The 19152-nt window shown below is 39.6% G+C and overlaps 3 protein-coding genes across 11 annotated transcripts in view; all 3 read right to left on the reverse strand.

Annotated features, from left to right (window-relative positions):
• Nucleotides 1–19152, reverse strand: part of LOC307163322 (uncharacterized protein) — a 326027-nt gene that overhangs the window by 32429 nt on the left and 274446 nt on the right. The window lies entirely within an intron of this gene.
• The window catches only part of LOC307162833 (uncharacterized protein), a 302806-nt gene continuing 288834 nt past the window's right edge, over nt 5181–19152 (reverse strand). For 2 of the 5 annotated variants that reach the window (XM_079878521.1, XM_079878519.1), the window contains exons 2-4: nt 13785–14048; nt 11766–13053; nt 5181–5682 (exon numbers count right to left, since the gene is read on the reverse strand). In XM_079878521.1, coding sequence (XP_079734647.1) covers nt 5592–5682; nt 11766–13053; nt 13785–13842 — 1437 coding nt within the window. In that variant the 5' untranslated portion in view covers nt 13843–14048 and the 3' untranslated portion in view covers nt 5181–5591. The remainder of the gene's footprint in view (nt 5683–11765; nt 13054–13784; nt 14049–19152) is intronic. The other 3 variants (XM_079878520.1, XM_079878522.1, XM_079878523.1) reach the window with 3 other exon arrangements.
• Nucleotides 14071–17867, reverse strand: LOC307163950 (uncharacterized protein). The gene is made up of 3 exons (XM_079880297.1): nt 16714–17867; nt 16384–16527; nt 14071–15453 (listed from the first exon to the last, which is right to left on the reverse strand). Exons 1-3 carry the CDS (start codon nt 17272–17274, stop codon nt 15445–15447), a joined length of 714 nt encoding a protein of 237 aa, XP_079736423.1. The 5' UTR covers nt 17275–17867; the 3' UTR covers nt 14071–15444.

A 19152-nucleotide genomic window follows, 5' to 3' on the forward strand; every position in this document is an offset into this window, starting at 1 on the left:
TGAGAACCTATTAAACCTAGGTATGTATCTATGTATGTACATATGTTTTGTGGCATTTTTATTTCAGATGTCATGCGCTTAGTTCACAAAACAAAAGTAAACAAAAAAACTAAACAAGCACATTTATATAAGTTTATTTATTTAAAAGGGTGGGGGGTTGTGACCTGGATTCATATATATGCCTAAAAGGCAAGTTTGATATAGATGGACCCCATAGCCTTATTGTTCAAGGTACTACATGCTGTTCATGTTGTTCAGGAAAAAGAACAAGGAAATTTGACACAACCTAGACTGAGTTGTGGCCAGGGAAGTAAAGCTGATCTAATGGGGCATAGAAACTGATCTTTGCCCTCATACGTCAACTTTAGCTGCCGATCCATAACTGTGCATGTTGCTCCAAATTAGTTAGTTCATTCTTTTTCCTCTGTACTGTACACCGGAATTGCCCTATCATTTATATAACATGATTTCTGGCTTCTGTTCCAATATATGTTGTATATTAGGACTTGCCTACATCAAGGACCATCTGGAGGAAGAATGTTCACATCAGTCACCAGCCAATGGATCGAGTGCTTCAGATGACGATGACTTCTTTTGAAAAATGGAGAAATCTCATGGGCAGGAAAGTGGTAAACAGCTAGAAGGGTACCTTGCCTCTAAAGCAGGCAACAAAGAGATACTGCAATCTTATCCTGCGGTTTGCAAATTGTCTCTTAAAATCAACACTGCATTACCAGCTTCTGCTGCATGCGAACGTCTCTTTAGCACTGCTGGACTGATTTTCAGCCCAAGAAGGGCAAGATTGGATGCCAGAAATTTTGAAAATCAGCTCCTCCTCAAACTAAACAAAAAATATTTTAGCTTTAGGTAGGTCATACTGTTAACAGTGCCATTTCTGTTATTCTTCTGTTATAGCACATCACTACTAGTTAGTAGTTCAACATACTACGTAAGTCTTCAGGGAAATCTGGTGGTGTGTTAGTTTCTGTTTTTGTGTGATTTATGCAAACACTAACATTTGTTTATAGAGTGGACATACAGCTGTGTTGTAAGGAGTCATGTTTAGTAAATTGGAAAAAAGACATCCTTTGTAAACTTGAGTAAATCCATTTTTGCAAGTTATTGCACAGCTGTGATATAGTAAAGGAGCAATGTGCCATGTGATAAAGGAGTAAGATTTCTACATTACTTCAAACAATAAATTGTTAAAGAAATATGTGTCTAATGTGGTTTCCCCCCCCCACCCTATTTATTCCTAATCATGTGGTTTCCATTTATTAGGATGTGCTTATGATAATTTCAAAAGATATCAGTACCAGATATCACAAATAGAAAACATTGTATTTTCAGAGTGGTGTTAGTGGGCTTTTTTATTTTATTTTATTTTTTTACCTTTTATGACTTGATTGAGTGTATAAAGGACATGACAAGACATTGGAACTTCATTACACCAAATTACTTTTACTTTTGATACTTAAGTACATTTGAAGTCAAGTACTTTTATACTTTTACTCAAGTCGACGTTTAAAGGGAGCACTTCCACTTTTACTGGAGTAATATTTTACTAGGTATCTCAACTTTTACTCAAGTACATGGTCTGTGTACTTCGTCCATCACTGGTCTCATTCAATGTCAGTCGTGTGGGTGAAATATAATTTATTAGGCATTTAAAAGCCACCTTACCGTGGTGGAGGGGTTTGAGTACCCGAACAACCCTAAGAGCTATGGGGTCCGGGGCTATATGCCCCTGGTAGGGTCTCCCAAGGCAAACAGGTCCTAGGTGACGGGTCAGACTAAGAGCCATTCAAAAACCCTTTATGATGGATTTAACATCAAGGACCGTGACGGCGCCCGGGCGCCCGGTAGAAAATGTCAATGTGACAGATTTTTTTTCATTCCGTGTATACCGCGACATGTAAAAAAGTGGGCGTGGTTAACTCACAAGGTGTGAGACTGAGACACTGAGATTTGTCACAGAAACACGGAGAAAGCAGATCAAGAGGATCCACAATGGAATTACTTTTTCTAAAGCGTTGTTGTCAAATTGATATTTTCGAGGGGAAAGGCGCAGCAGTCAACTAGAGCAGTGCAGCATCCGTAGGCTACAGTTTAGAGCACGATCGCAACGGGGAAAGCATGAAGCTTACTTGAAAACAACAGTTCATATATCAATATCGTTACGAATAGAAATAACCTTAAATATATATAGTTATCTTATATGCATCTTTCCGTCTCTTATGTATAGTTACTTTTAAACACGAAACTCGCATTCAGTCTGACACGCAAGCGGTTGCCGTGGTAATGAACAACCTGCGAATAATCCTGTATCTGAGGCAAAATTACTAAATATGCTGCGCGAGTTATATATTTCTAACTCCAAACAATTGGCCACTGAAACAGCTGATAAAATCTTCCTTTGATTCAATGCGTGATTACAACTTGTCACTCAAATTAACCGATCGCATTACTGATACAAAAGACGTGCGCATGCACACGCACTGAGAGGGAGCGCGGTGTGTCAGTGTTCACCGAGCTATGTAAAATAATGACGCAGTTACAAGGTGTGTATAATTTACACTACTTAGTCAACACTAACAGTAGCTGCTGTTCAGTTTTCATACTGCTGTTCTCCTAGTCACTTATGAACTTGATTAACTTGACGCTTCTGAACATCTCGATTAAAGCTTTAGGTGACGGGTTGCCAGATATCACAAAAAGAGCAAAACAAGCCCTTTAAAACGCAGTATAATAAGCAGACATGGCAAAAAATATCCTACCAAATTAAAAGGAAGTAACTAATTTGTTATGAATAGAATAGTTTAATATAAAATATTCAGATATTATAAACTGAATGATGAAGTAACATGAGATTGAAAAATTATTCAGCAACACTTTATTTAAAGTTTAATTGCACTTATGAGTTGTATTTAATTTCAAAGTTGGGGGCAGTTCATCTAACAGTTGATAAGAGTGTTTGCTATATTTAGCTATTAAAAATAGTTTACCAAAGAAATAATTTACCAACAAAAAGAAAAAGAAAATTCAAATAAAGTAAAGTAGCCTACTTTTCATTTCTAAAGTATTTGGGATTATTTATTATACAAAGCCCTTTTTGTCGATTTTTCAAGAATAACTACATACAAATAACTATACTGTGAAATATATCGTTACCATGAAATAAAATTTGTCATACCGTGAAACAGAATTTTGGTCATACCGCCCACCCCTACCGGCAGGCCAAGAGGACTGCAGCCCGGGTGGTTGTGGAGGCAAAAAATCGGCTTGGTGAGGCCATGGAGAAGGACTATCGGTTGGCCTCGAAGAGATTCTGGCAAACCGTCCGTCACCTCAGGAGGGGAAAGCAGTGCCCTACCAATACTGTTTACAGTGGAGATGGGCAACTGTTGACCTCAAATGGAGATGTCGTCAGACGGTGGAAGGAATATATATATGGTAGGATCTCCTCAATCCCACTGACACATCTTCCATTGAGGAAGCAGAGGCTGGGGGCTCGGAGGTGGACTCGTCTATCACCCAAGCTGAAGTCTCTGAGGTAGTTAAGAAGCTCCTCGGGGGCAAGGCACCGGGGGTGGATGAGATCCGCCCTGAGTACCTCAAGTCTCTAGATGTTGTGGGGCTGTCTTGGCTGACACGCCTCTGCAACATCGCATGACGGTCGGGGACAGTACCTTCGGGCTGGAAGACCGGGGTGGTGGTCCCTCTTTTTAAGAAGGGGGACCGGAGGGTGTGTTCCAACTACAGGGGGACCACACTTCTCAGCCTCCCCAGGAAAGTCTATACCATGGTACTGGAGAGGAGAATACGGCCGATAGTAGAACCTCAGATTCAGGAATAACAGTGCGGTTTTCGTCCCGGTCGTGGAACACTGGACCAGCTCTATACCCTCTCCAGGGTGCTGGAGGGTTCATGGGAGTTTGCCCAACCAGTCCACATGTGCTTTGTGGATTTGGAGAAGGCATTCGACTGTGTCCCTCACGGCATCCTGTGGAGGGTGCTCTGGGAGTATGGGGTCAGGGGCCCTTTGCTAAGGGCTGTCCGGTCCCTGTTCGACCGGAGAAGGAGCTTGGTTCGCATTGCCGGCATTAAGTCAGACTGTTTCCCGATGGATGTTGGACTCCGGCAGGACTGCCCTTTGTCACCGGTTCTGTTCATAATTTTTATGGACAGAATTTCTAGGCGCAGCCAGGGGCCGGAGGGTGTCAGGTTTGGTGACAACACGATTTCGTCTCTGCTTTTTGCAGATGATGTTGTCGTGCTGACCCCATCAGACCAGGACCTTCAGCATGCACTGGGACGGTTTGCAGCCGAGTGTGAAGCGGCTGGGATGAGAATCAGCACCTCCAAATGGTGGAGAGTTCCTGCCTCAAGTGGAGGAGTTCAAGTATCTTGGGGTCTTGTTCACGAGTGAGGGAAGGATGGAACGGGAGATTGACAGACGGATCGGTGCAGCTTCTGCAGTAATGCAGTCGATGTACCGGTCCGTCGTGGTGAAGAAAGAGCTGAGCCGCAAGGTGAAGCTCTCGATTTACCGGTCAATCTACGTTCCTACTCTCACCTATGTTCATGAGCTGTGGGTCATGATCGAAAGGACAAGATCCCGGATACAGGCGGCCTAAATGAGCTTTCTCCGCAGGGTGGCTGGGCGATCACTTAGAGATAGGGTGAGAAGCTCAGTCACTCGAGAGGAGCTCAGATTAGAGCCGCTGCTCCTCCACATCGAGAGGAGTCAGCTGAGGTGGCTCGGGCATCTGTTCCGGATACCTCCTGGACGCCTTCCTGGGAAGGTGTTCTGGGTGCGTCCCACCAGGAGGAGGCCCTGGGGAAGACCTAGGACATGCTGGAGGGACTATGTCTCCCAGCTGACATGGGAATGCCACGGTGTCCCCCCGGAAGAGCTGGAGGAAGTGTCTAGGGAGGGGGGAAGTCTTGGCATCTCTGCTTAGACTGCTGCCCCCGCAACCCAGCCACAGATAAGCGGAAGAAGATGGTATGGCATGGTATGGTATGGTAGGCATTTAAAAGCTCTATTGAGAAATTTAAAACATGGAAAGCTCAAAAAGCAATAATATCAGGATACTTCATGACTTTCAGAACTAAAATTATTCCTGATTCAAGCAGAATCTGCAGAAAATAAAAAAATGGACAATAACAATGATTTTGATAAAATGAGTAAAGAGTTTAATCAATTATTGAAGCAAATACAAACATTAAGTAAAAGTGAAAGTGAATGAGATATATCTCTCTCTATACTGACTTACAAGAGCCAAAGCATCTCAAGAGAAGAAGAGTCCAGTTTAAAAGATACATGGAAGTTTATTTCCAAGAGTAGAAGTGGAAGAGACACTAAATGTTCTGATGAAAAACAATGAAGAATGGGTTAAAAATTAATCTCAGATTCACATCTCTCTTAAAAGTGTTATGTTCTCTTCTTCAGCTCCTGAACTTTGCCTCCAAAGGTTTTAAAACCTCCAGTGTGAATTTTCTGGTGCTCTTTCAGTTCATCATCTGTAGTGAATGACTTCCAGCATTTCGCTTCTTCCCAGTGTGAACTCTCATGTGAAACTTCAGACTTAATTTTTATGTGAAGCGTTTCTTACACTGAGAGCAGAAGACGGATTTTTTGGCTTCTGTTTTTTCCTTTCTTTTTCACGTCCATCGGGTCTAAAAAGAAGCATTACATCAAGTGAGAATCATGTCTTACTCATGTAGTTAAAGTAGTGTTGGGAGCTTTCTAAACACTGCTTCCCAAAGCTCAGACACCTTTATGAATCTATGTTTCAAATCATGTTCAGATTTGTGGTGGTTCAGAGCGTGTATCAAACTGCGAAAGTCACATGATTTCAGTAAACGAGGCTTTGTTGCCTCATAACCGTTTTGAAATGTCAATGATCTCTGTGAACCCACCATGCAGTTAACCATTGAACAAGTGTATATGGGTTTTGCCTGATCTCTGATCAGTTTTAAACATGTGTAGATGTTTTAACGAGACTTTTATATAATAATAACAAAATATTCAACATGACATCATGACTTTGCGTAAACATACACGCCACTTTCAAGTCAAGTGGCGTGTTATTTATACGCATTTTTAGCTTTCCGCGTGTATGTCCACGCGCGTGTATGTCTACGCCGTTAAACCTCCGAGTGATTCCGCGTGTATGTGTACGCCGTTAAATGTCCGAGCGAAACGGAGGAAAATGTATATATACATCTGGGGAGCAATATTTTTTTTCCTAGGATGGTAGGGGAACACTCATAAATGGTATTAACCCGAGTGATGGGTAGGTTTAGGGACGCGGTTGGGGTAGGTCATATATATTTATATACAGTAATGTAACGTAAATCAATGGCGTTGATAAACACGCTGAAAAGCGATTATGCGTGTTGATAACACGCCAAAAATGGAAATACGAATTGGCGTGTCATACATACGCCATTTCATGAGATCAGTCTGAAATATTAGTAGTTGATAGTCTCTTATTCGCCTGTTTAGCTGAGCAATCCATGCAAAAAACAAAAAGAGCCCTGAAAATGTATTAAAACCCACATATTATACTAATACTTAATATTTATGATATTAAATGATTTGTTGATTGCATTTGATTGATTACCTTCAATAACACATTTGCAATAGTTTGTAAAAGGTGTTTTTAAGCATGTTTGGCCTGAGTTGTTGCATTACACTGTATTAAGAAAGTTCTATGTCAAAATAATTTAATGTTTAATTAGTCTTTTTTTTATTCTTGACCTGAAACAATGTAAATCTGGTGAGCGTCAGCATGACGAATGAATAAAGAATCAAGAACAAACGGCAATATCTTTGTTCTTCAGTATCATGATGTTACATTTTCTTAGTTTTTGATGATCAAAACAAACTTAAATTAACTAGGGCTGCGAGAACTAATTGCTGATATCGATCATGAAAATAAACAATTAGAGAAGTTCACAAGGTAATTTTGGGAGGAGTGAACCCATCTAAGGGCGCTTTCACACTTGGTTCGATTGCCTGTTCCGAACCCGAGTTCGATTGCTCCCCCCTCCCCCTGCCCCCGATGGACTATGTTCACATTATATTATTTCTATCCGAACCACGGTACGCTTGCATCATCAAGCTGCAGCTGGCGTAATGGTGTTGCTTGGTAACCGCGAATGAAAAGGCGCCCAAATGGATAGACTTGCTCGGTTGACATTTGTTCTTCTTTTTTTTAACCTTTGGTTTTGTTTTCAACATAGACGTACAGAAACACACTTGCGTCTGTCTGCCGCAAAAATTCTGAATACGTTTCAAAGACAGCGGGCTGTCCGCCGAAGACACATTATGCGTCATCAATAGCGGTTCACTTCCGCGGTTTGGTTCGACTGCGTTCATATCAGCCGCGAACCGTACCCGAGTTCACATGAACCGTACCCCAGACCACCTTTTTAATCGGACTCGAGTGCGGTTCGCGGGTGCGCACCCGAGTTCGGAAGACAGCGTTCACATCATCCACACGAACCGAACTCTGACGTCATTCGAACCCGGGTGCGCACCAAAAGTGCTAGTGTGAAAGCCCCCTAATATTCACCTCGCTCTGGCATCAGCTGTTCTGGCGTCCCTCCACCTCCCCAACTCCACCTGCAGAATTTAGACATCTTGCTACCATACTCATCATCCAAGCATTATTAGTCCCACTGGGGGGTGTATCTAAGCTCGAGTTGAAGCTGCTTCCATAAAAAACATTTCTATGGACAAAACACATCTGGAAATGAATGGTGCTTGGTGAGCACACGAACCATGTTATTGGAAATGGTAGGATATTTCTTTTAAATTTATTATTAATTTGTGTTTAATTTGTTCAAATTGCTTTAACATCGCTATAATAATCCTTGTTCACTGAAATCCCTCCCTCCACTATTAGCAGTGTGCAGCTCAGTGAACCGAGTAGCTCTGTGGACGAGTAGCTAAAATGTTAATTATGGAAGAAAACCTTGTGCTTTGGTCATCTGAATCACTTATTTCGACTTATTTTATTATTTTAGTGAGTAAATGTAGCGACTGAGACAAATCAGACACAATTATTTGCCATAGGCACACACAAATCTTTAAAACTTCCATCCGAGAGCAGGGTCCCAACCCCCCAGGCGGGGCGAAAGGGGCCTGGTTGCCATGGCCGCGATCAGATAGGATGTTTTATGACTCTCAGGAATGCTAACAAGTAACTAACTCTGCCACAGATATCAGAACAAACTCTCCTGAATTCATTTATTGATGAACTGACTGACATGAAATGAACAGGCATGCCAGAACATTTTGAGAATGATTTACTGTAGTGTGTTTTGTCTTTTAATAATGCTGTTGATACTATGATCTCTTTGATACTATGTAGTTATTACAGGACCAACTGTCTATGTAACCCCACTTATACCATGTTTGGTCTCGATAAATTGGTACTTTGAAGATCGAAATGATTGTGTACATGATATGCCAATAGCTGTGCAACACATTAGAATTACTAAGAATCTTCCTTAGTAGTGTCATTAAACACCAATCCAGCATGCCAGTCCGAGTGAGCACGCTTAAGACAAAGGCTTGTAAATCCTGGTGACAGAAGAAACTCCCGCCAGACAGTCCACCCTTCTCATTGGTACAGCAAACCCAGAGAGGGGTGGCCATTCTCAGGCTTTATTAGAGACTGACCACAGTGACCGCCCTCTCTTCTCAACGCTTCTCATCCGACAACAAGGCAGCTTCTGCTGTTACTGGGGGAGGGGCTGGACCCCTCCCCCCCCCACTTGGGCCCAGCTCCCTGGGCCCAAACAGGCCTGAGCAATGCCTGCCATGCTTTCATACTCCAAAAAGGGAGTCAGACTTTTCTTCAATCTAGAAAACAACTGCAACTTTACCATCACTGACTCAACGATCCACTCCTGGTCTTCAAGCCAGGACAACAGGCTTCGACTCACAACAGTCATGTGCTCGAAGCCACCATGCTTTTCTTCAAGGCCATAGACCCATCAACGAATCCAATCTTCATCCACTTCAAGAATTTTCCACGATTGCAACTGCCATGCAAGTATTCTTTGATGAGATTGCTATGAAATAAGCTGATGGTTCTTTCATTTCTTTCCATACTGAAATAGATCGTATTCCATAGTTCTATTTCCTGTTTCCGGTTCCACATAACTCACCCCTTTACCTATGCATGTATGTATGGATGTATGAATGTATTTATGTTTGTTTAGTGTTAGTTATGTTTGTGATTTAGTTAATAAAACTTGTGCACAATTATGAATTTGGTTTCTGATATCCTCTGTTTGCATACAATGTCCCTTTTACGATTTTGATCTTGCTACATGCTAATTGCTGTACATAAGGAATAATTATTTTTCAGTGACCATGAACAATACATTTTCCTTAGAATAAATGAATAATCAAAGAGTTCGTTGGAACTGATTAATTGATTGTAATATTAATTTGGCTTACCTCAAAGTTAATCTAATTAACTGACCCAAATATTAATAATTAATCATAATTGGTAATTATGGATTATTATTAATATTTCCCCTTTGAGCTAATATTATTACATAAATTAGGCACACATTTTAATAAAGCCAAATAATTTTTTTGTTACAAGTAAATATTTTTGTTGACTTAAGACATAACACATAAGACACTATTTTTCGCCCCCTGCTGGTGTATTTATGTAATATGACGAAATTGTCACTGAACGAATCAATGAATGAATCAATTTGGTGAACAAACTGAAAATGAACGATTATCTGAAAAGAATTAAAATTTCCACCACTAGTACACACTACCATCATGGTTCGGCACGGTTAGCCAAGTGTACTGAGAGTTCAGGGCCGAGAACGGTTTGTAATTGTGCCGTAACAGCTCAAGTGGAAACAAAACTGAAGGTAAGAACCTTTTCTGAAGGTGGCCTACATACAACCGTAGGCTATGCTCTTTCTTTTAAATACAAATCATCTATGATTATAAGGGCTGTATGCGAAATGAAACCGAAATCACGACACTCAGATCCACAAAAAATATGTTTTAGTGATTCTATGAATTGCACTGCGCAAACCAAAAGTAATATACCCACCGGAAGAAGAGGGGTCGGCTCTCCACAGAACATAATATATTCATTTTATTTTATTTTTCGTGTTCGCATTTATGAGGAAGAAACAATGTTACGGACATGACCGCTCTGAAAGCGGCACTACAATTAAAACTTTCACAGAGATCTCAAACAGGCATTTAAAACACCAAATATTAAGAATTGGCATATCGAGCAAAATAATATGATTGATCGAAAATTGTATCTCTCCCCTCACATGCTCACCGGCAAGACGCACCGACATTAAATTTCTCTGTAGGCTAATAGGCCTATGTGTTGTAGCCCAGTCATTAAAAAAACGATGAAGTTTCGTATTCATGTTTAAATAAAATAATATATATTTTTTAAATTTCATGTTGATTATATGAAAAGTGAAAAGCATGAATAAGATAAGATGTCGGGAGACAAATGGAGTGGGCAGACATGATTTTGACCACTTCATTAAGTTTTTTTTTTTGTGTGTTTTGAATTTAATAAATAAGAGGCTAAATATAGCAGGCAATATAATCAGGACACGGAGTCGCCAGCGCGTGAACTGGAGCTGGTCTCTTAAATGAACCGAAACACAGCGTATAAGCTACTTGCCTCACAGACCTGAGACATATATATATATATATATATATATATATATATATATATATATATATATATATATATATATAGATAGATAGATAGATAGATAGAAAGCATGAAATGTACACTTTTAAACAAAACAATTCAAAACAAAAGAAAACAGACTGTTCTCTGCTTATGTAATGAAATGTGCATTTCTCTCTGGTGCGTTCACTACTGCGAAGATCGCGAGTCAGCATCGTCAACTTAATCTTTGACACAGAAAACACTTGTTTATTAATACAAAATTTAAATGTCTCCTTGATATATTTGACATACTAATAATCATTAGGCTACTTTTCCCAGTTCTGACAGCTTTTAGTCGCGTTACTGGCAGCGCACCCTTAGCCTACATGTTACGTGAACACGTCACCACCGCTATAATATTATTCTTTGGTGTTCAGTTTATACAGGTTTTCTAGGTCCCACTTTATATTAAGTGGCGTTAAGTACTATGTACTTACATCAAAAAATAAGTACAATGTACTTATTGTGTTCATGTTGTATTGTAAAACACTTTTGCTGCTATTGAGGTGTGATATGGGTAAGGTTAGGGACAGGTGTGGTGGATTGGGTAGGTTTAAGGTGTAAGGGAAGGGTCAACTGTGTAATTACAAATGTAATTACATAAATTAATTACAGCTGTAATTACATGCAGGAATTTTTAAAATGTAAGTACAATGTAAAAACATGTAGTTACACAATAAGTACATTGTATCAAATTATTAATTTCAATGTAAGTACATAGTACTTAAAGCCACTTAATATAAAGTGGGACCGTTTTCTAATTGTTATTTAATATATACATATAACTTGGCACGAAGTTCTGGAAAACTGTCAGTGAAGTCCCGATATGCAAATTTGTTTAAATTCATACCGACGTAATCACCATGACCAAAATTGTACTTTTTTTTTTTTTTACATTGAATCTCGAAAAAAAGATTCAAAAATTTTTTTTTTTTTTTTTTTTTTTTTTGGCTATTACGGCAAACCAAAATATTTTTAAGGATGGCCTAAAGATGAACTACTTACTGTGATCTCAGACTGTGTTGATGTGGTTTCTTAACTGCATGGATCTTCATGTGTCGCTTCAGGTGACTTTTAACAGAGAATCTCTTCCCACACTGATCACACGTGTGCGGCTTCTCTCCAGTGTGGATCCTCTCATGTGTTTTCAGAGCTATTAATTGTCTGAATCTCTTGTCACAGTGTGAACACTTGTAAGGTTTTTCTCCAGTGTGGATCCTCTCATGTGTTTTCAGATATGATGACTGACTGAATCTCTTGTCACAGTGTGAACACTTGTAAGGTTTTTCTCCAGTGTGAATTCTCTGGTGCTGTTTCAAATGTTCAGCTCTAGTAAAAGTCTTCTCACACTCACAGCACACGTACTCTCTCACACCAGTGTGAATTTTCTGATGTGCATGTAAATATAGCAGCAGTGAAAAACTTTTTCCACACACAGAACATGAGTGCAACTTCTCCTTCGTATGAACTCTCAGATGTCTCTTCAGGTGTGATGCACAGATAAATGTTTTCCCGCACTGATCACATGTGAACGGCTTCTCTCCGGTGTGGGTCCTCATGTGAAAATTAAGGAGTGAAGATCGACTGAAACTTTTCCCACATTGATGGCATGTGAACGGCTTCTCTCCAGTGTGGATCATCATGTGAAAATTAAGGTATGAATATTTACTGAAACTTTTTCCACATTGATTGCATGTGAACGGCTTCTCTCCAGTGTGAACACTCATGTGAGCATTAAGGTGTGCTAATTGACTGAAACTATTCCCACATTGATTGCATGTGAATGGCTTCTCTCCGGTGTGAACTCTCATGTGAATATTAAGAGATTTTTTGTCTGAGAATCTCTTTTCACACTGATCACACATGAACGGCTTCTCTCCGGTGTGGATTCTCATGTGACTTTCAAGGCATGTCGATCGGCTGAAACTCTTCCCGCACTGATTGCATGGATATGGCTTCTCTCCGGTGTGGATCCTCATGTGACGCTCAAGACTGTGTTTGGTTGTGAAACTATTCCCGCACTGAATGCAGGTGAAAGATTTCTTGGCTCTTCTTTTCTTTAAAAATGTATTTTTAGTCTTTGAGCGACTCAAAGGTTTTTCTCCAGGTTTGACATGATGTTCCTCCTCCACTTCACTCAGTTCTTCACTCTCCTCCTGCACTTCACTCAGTTCTTCACTCTCCTCCTCCACTTCATTCAGTTCTTCACTCTCCTCCTTCACTTCATTCAGTTCTTCACTCTCCTCCTTCACTTCACTCAGTTCTTCACTTTCCTCCTTCACTTCCATCAGGTCTGAAATCAAAGAAATTTTTTTTTTCAAATTTTCTAAATAATCAAAATAATTAAAACAGAGAAATATGGAGTGAATGGAGATAAAAATTACCCTGGATGTAACAGACAAATGCTTTAAAATATTACAATTTATGTCTTTTTATAAATTAATTAAACGTCCCTGAAACTTTCCATGAATGAGGTACACTGATCTTCCAGTTATTATTTTGTAGGCACAAATCCCATGTTTTTTTGTGTGAGAACTATTAAATATGTTTGATCAATGACACAATTATCTAACATGAAATTAACATTAAAATACACAATACTGCCATATTTTGACATTAACTTTTAGATTGATATATAGTTATGTTAAAAACTACTAAAATGTTTTAATTATTAAGGGCCATTCAAGATACTCCCATTGACTTCACACACATGTGAAAGTGTGACAAGAAACACAAGATCAAGTGAATTTCACTGCGAGAAAGAACACAAATGTTTGCAGTAAAGCGGAGTAGATTGTAAATTTGTACATTTTGGAATTATTATTATTTGTTACACGTTTGTAAAAAATACGCACAAAATTCAGGTCAAATTCTGGTAATATTTACTGACCATTTGAATAAAAATAAAAAAACTTTTGCAGCCATTTCATAGTTGAACTGTTTATCTAAAAGTGATGAAGTGCTTGAATGTTTCTAACATGAATGTTCTTCAGCATCATGAATGAATGAGGAATAAACACCAACCTCTTTGTTCTTCAGGATCTTCAGTGTGTTTCATTCTGCAGGGTTCTGGATCACTCATGTTCTCACTGTCCTCTTTAATAAACTCAGTCTTTGCAGATTTCAGCTCTTCCTGATGCTCTGATGCTCGTCTTCACTTGTTGCTGATGGGAATTTACAGCATTTATTGGAGAATTGCAGCGGGAGGAGCTTCACTGATGATGAACTACAGTGGGAGGAGCTTCTCTGATGATGTGACTGCTGTGGGAGGAGCTGATCTGCCAAAATCTAAAATATATCAGTTACTGAGTTTTTTTTTTTTTTTTTTTGCTCATGGACAACAGAATATAATAATGTAAATTATCCCAAATATAAATAATGGTAAGAAAAACAGTTGAAAGCATAAACAGAAATAAACATAGGCTACACATAGTAACCAACAAATACCCTCAGTCTGTTGAAACCAATGAAATGAACTTTAAGTGTCAATTTACAGGAGATCTGAAGACATCAGCATAATAAATGAGGTGAAAACAGGAACTATTGTCTTGACAGGGTGTCTACAGGTTTGACCAAGTTAAATTTAAGACTTTTTAAGACTTTTTAATACCATTTCCAAACAAAATTTAAGACTAAATTCAAAGTCACGCAAAAGTCAAGCACAAAACCATGAGGATATTTTAAATTATTATTTTATTTAACTGATTGTTCTTGAGAATATATTCAACAGAAAACACTATTCCAGAAGAAGAAATTAATTTCTATTTCATGACTGTCAAGGCACTCACACACTTTGAATCCAATGTAACAGTAACAATGTGAATGCACAAACACTTGAAATGTAAGGTCACTTATGCTGCTTGAAGCACTTGACAATACTCTCACTCACACGTACACACACACAAATACTTTCTCTCACAAACACACACACACAATATACTATATTCTTACTCACTGCACAGTACAACACAATACACTTACTTTCTCACTCACACACAATACAATACTCACTCACTCTCAGACACCCATTATACCATTTTTCTAAGTTCTGCTGTTTTATGCTCCAACTCGCTCTCAACCCCTTTCAGTTCTGACACTTTTTCTTTGAAACGCTTTCTAAGAATATTTGATTTCGTGATCAGCTGGGCCATGAGGGTCCCCGATTTCCCTTCTGCTTGCTCGGCGAGTTTGTCAGCATCTTTTTCAAGGCTGGTAGCCACTTCATTAAGGATCACCCTCTTCTTTTTTAGTTCCTCGAGGTGGTCCTCAGCAGCCTTTCTTTTTTGTTTCTGAGCCTTGCTCTCCTGTTTTTTCTTTTCATTTTCAAGGTGCAGACGGTACTGAGACCTGGCGGAGGCAGCAGCTCCCAGGAGCTCTTTTGTCAGGGGAACTTTAAGAACCCCTCCACAGACAGAGACATAATCACATATGATTCTCTGAGCCACCACTGCATCCTCCTGCATGTTGTCAGTTTCTACCTCCTTATTTACAGAGAAGCCCCTTTCCACTATTGCTTGGCCATGGGAGAGTAGGAGTAGTTTCCTACAGAAAGTCCAGAGCTCAGGATAGGATTTGCACAGGTGTCCGTGCAGGAAAACATCAAGCCTGGTTTGCATTGGTTGGAAAGAAGAAAAGGATTCAGATTTTGCCTCCATGGTCAAAAATGTTTCAAACTGCTGGAGAATCACATCACCTGATAAAAAAAGGACAAACACATACACACACAAACATGATTATAACAATATTCAAGGTCAAGAAGAAAATACATAATCAGAAAAAGGCATCCCTATTGCAATGGGTGACTGAATGAACCTAATGTCTAGTCACATACAGTACAGATTTTAATCTAACTTTAGCCTGGTTAAGTTTAGTACCGGCAGAGACTCCTCCTGACAGCTGCCTGTCTTGCAGAAACTTCTGGACTAGGCGTTTCATTCTTTCCTTGGACACGTCAGGGTCAGAAAACATGTTTCTCGGGTCCAAGGATGCCATTTGCCTCACGACTGAGTACTTCAGTGGGCTCTTAATCTGCAGTTTTTGGATTATTTTAGTCATGCAGTCCATGCAGTCCTGTCTAAATTCCAACTGCCTGCGCTCACTTATGCTGCTGTTGGGACTACTCTGGATTTCCTAACAGGGGGAGTCGGAACAAAGACATTTCCTGATTAGACTACACTACCCAGGCCATCTCTTCATTACAGTCAGATACACATTCTGCCTCCATGCCTCTCTCTCTCCCCCATCTTGCACATGCATTATTTCTTTATTCTCAGATGATTTCTTTGATTATGTATGTGTATGATTATGTATTTGTTATAACGTCAGGTGACACATGCACTAAATGGGCAGTTTAGAAGCCAGTAAGTCAAAAGTTTTGATCTTCTCAAGAATAATAGCCAATTGCTTGATCATTGTAACAGGCCTTTCAGGTTGCATAACAAAAAATATTTTTGTGTGTAATATCAAGAGTTTATGTGACTGATCAATCAAAGAAATCAACAAGTCTATTCCAAAAATACTGGATAGTTGCCACCCAAAATATCACACTACACAAACCTCTTTAATCTTAACACATACATTGATCCCTTAAAGTACACTCACACAGTATGGTCTTATTATTTACCTTAAGGACTGCTTCTGCCCCCAAGCCAATGTCCACATTCTTTAGCTGGACCCTTGCTGCCATGTCACTTGTGTCCAGTTTGACTAGCTGTAGTGGAGTGATGTGATGGAGGACCTCTGATTTGATGAACCTCTTCAGCAGGCTCTGAGAAGACATACAATGCAATCAGAATCAGGTTTTATTGCCAAGCATGTGTGAGAATACAATTTGTCTCTGGTTCTTAACTACTCTCTAATGACACAAAAAATACATCTAAACACATTTAGACCCACTGAAGGTGAATTCAAATAGAAACAATATACAATGTAATCTACGGCAGCTATTCATTACCTTGATGAGCACAGTCAAATCTTGACTGATGAATGGCAGCACAGGCTCATCTGTTTGGTACTTTGTCAGAAATGGGGTGAAGGTCCTGGAAAGTGCCATAAAGAAATGGAACTTGGCCATGATAAGAGGGTCGTTCCTCGCCACAGCAAGACAGTCAAAGGATGATGTTCTAGGATTTGGAAGCTTTTTCTGGGTAACTGCATCCACATACATTTCTATATGTGGCCATATTTCAATGGCTCTGTTCACCACTGGTAGATTTTCAATCCAGCGATGTCCACATAATGGCAATGGAAAGACAGATGACTTTGTTAACGTGGTGAAGTCTTCTCTTCGGGCAGGGGTGTTGTGGAATACTGTATGCAGTGCTTGAAGCACCTTATCTAGCTGCCAGACACTGAATCCACCTTTAAATGCATTGTGAAGTGTATGCAGCCCACAGCTACCCACTACAATCAGTTGTGAACCACCAAATGCCTCTGCATGCTCCTGCTGGAGATGTTCAAAAAGCTTCCAATTCACATTTCGGCCATCCATGGAGACTGAAATCATGTTTCTCATGTCAAGGTCCTGCACACACTCCTGGAAAATAGAAAAAAGGCATTAGGGACATGACAGTCTAGGTCACAAAAAAAATCTATATGTGAAGAAGCATTTACACCACTAGGCAACTTGTGTGACAAGCCTACAGCCACCTTTAATTAGCGTGGGATAGCCTATACCAAGATGCCAGGAGGTAAAGACAACCCTATTCTAAATAGGTTATGACATACATGTGATAGCTGGTCGATGAGCTTTTTGAAAAAACAAAAAAACAAAACAAGATGCCTTCATCTCAAAATAAAGTTTAATATAATAACTATCAGGAGGAGCCCTATCATCATAAATGGTCCTCCTGACCGAACAAATCTGCTTAGCACAACACAGCAGTCCGACCACTGTTCTGCTGCTATGATGTTGGATAGCTATGACGTAGTATATATTAAAAAAGAAAAAGAAAAAAGAAAATCCACAACAAAACAAACCAACCAATTGAACCAATGGAACCTACTGACTTAAATGACTTACAATTGCCAATTGCTTTTCTAAAATGCTTATATACCTTTCATGGTTTCATTTAACCCTTTGATGCATAGTGTGCACTACAGTAGTGACCAATTTAAAGGTTTTCTAAATATATGCATGGATGTGGTAGCCTGGTAATATGGATGTGGATGGTATCTTTGCAAAGTTCTCACTTCAATGGAAATCAGTGACTCATCCAATATTTTGCCACTCACTGGTCGAGTAAATAAATATATTATAAAACTCTGTGTTTGTGTGTGTGTATTATATATATACATATATATATATATATACAAACACACACATATACATACACATACACACACATTGTAATTATCATGTTTGCCTCAGCGATTAACAGGACGAGAAAATTATACAGCTGTGTTTTTATAGAATATCTATATCATATAAATATGACACCATATTATTTTATGAATAGCTTTATATAAAATATTTTTTTTAAACTAAATAAAAAGTCGAATAAGTTTAAGATTAAGAAAAGCATCACTCAACATCTGTAAATGTTAAATGTTGTATGTGAAAAAACGTGGTGTTTAATAACTCATGCATCAGAGGGTTAAGGAAGCTACAACCGGAATCGTAGGCCTAATATTATTCATAACTAGCCGGGTTTGGCCAATACATATTTTCTATCCGAATAGTTAACAGACAATAAAGCACTTACTTTGAAATGATGTAGTAGGTCCTGAGCAGTCGCATGTCCCAAAAATTGTGAGCCGTAGAATCTCGACTGAACATGGTTGATTTTCCAGAACCGTACGTGTAGGTCGAGTTGCTTATTCTTCGTGGTATGGTTTAAACTCTCGTCAAACATGACGACAAATGGCCCACTGGACTTGACTTCAGCTAGAAGTTCTTTTTTAAAATACCGGGCCAGACCGAATGCTGCCACGTATCGGCTTTTATCTTTCCCACAAGAGAAAGACTGAGCAAGCACGGAGTCAGGAAACATTGCCTTAAAAATGTCATCGATTCCGTCATTTGACCTGTACGATTGATGGCTCGCCACAGTCCTCAGCACCCAAAGTACTTCTGCCCTCAGTGTCAGAGTAGAGCCAAATGTTGTTCGGATGTCTGACGATGCCTGTGCTTGTTGAGCTGGCTGTGTCCTCGCACCCTCTTTTCCGTTAGCAGTGGCGGTACAAAAGTCATTTATTTGAGGCTGATGTTGGTGGGTTGTAGCAAAAGCTACGTGTTTCCCGCTCTGCATGTGAGACTCCAGCGCTTTGATCCCCATTGTACCCAACTTAAACCGTTTACAGCAAACCGCACAGTAAGCCTCGCTGTCATCTTTGGGCACCGCTTTCAGCCACCACGAGAAACTGGGATTTTCGAGCCATTTGTCGCTAAATT

Source organism: Squalius cephalus, assembly GCF_949319135.1.
Source record: "Squalius cephalus genome assembly, chromosome: 1".
In the NCBI taxonomy this organism is placed as follows: domain Eukaryota; kingdom Metazoa; phylum Chordata; class Actinopteri; order Cypriniformes; family Leuciscidae; genus Squalius; species Squalius cephalus.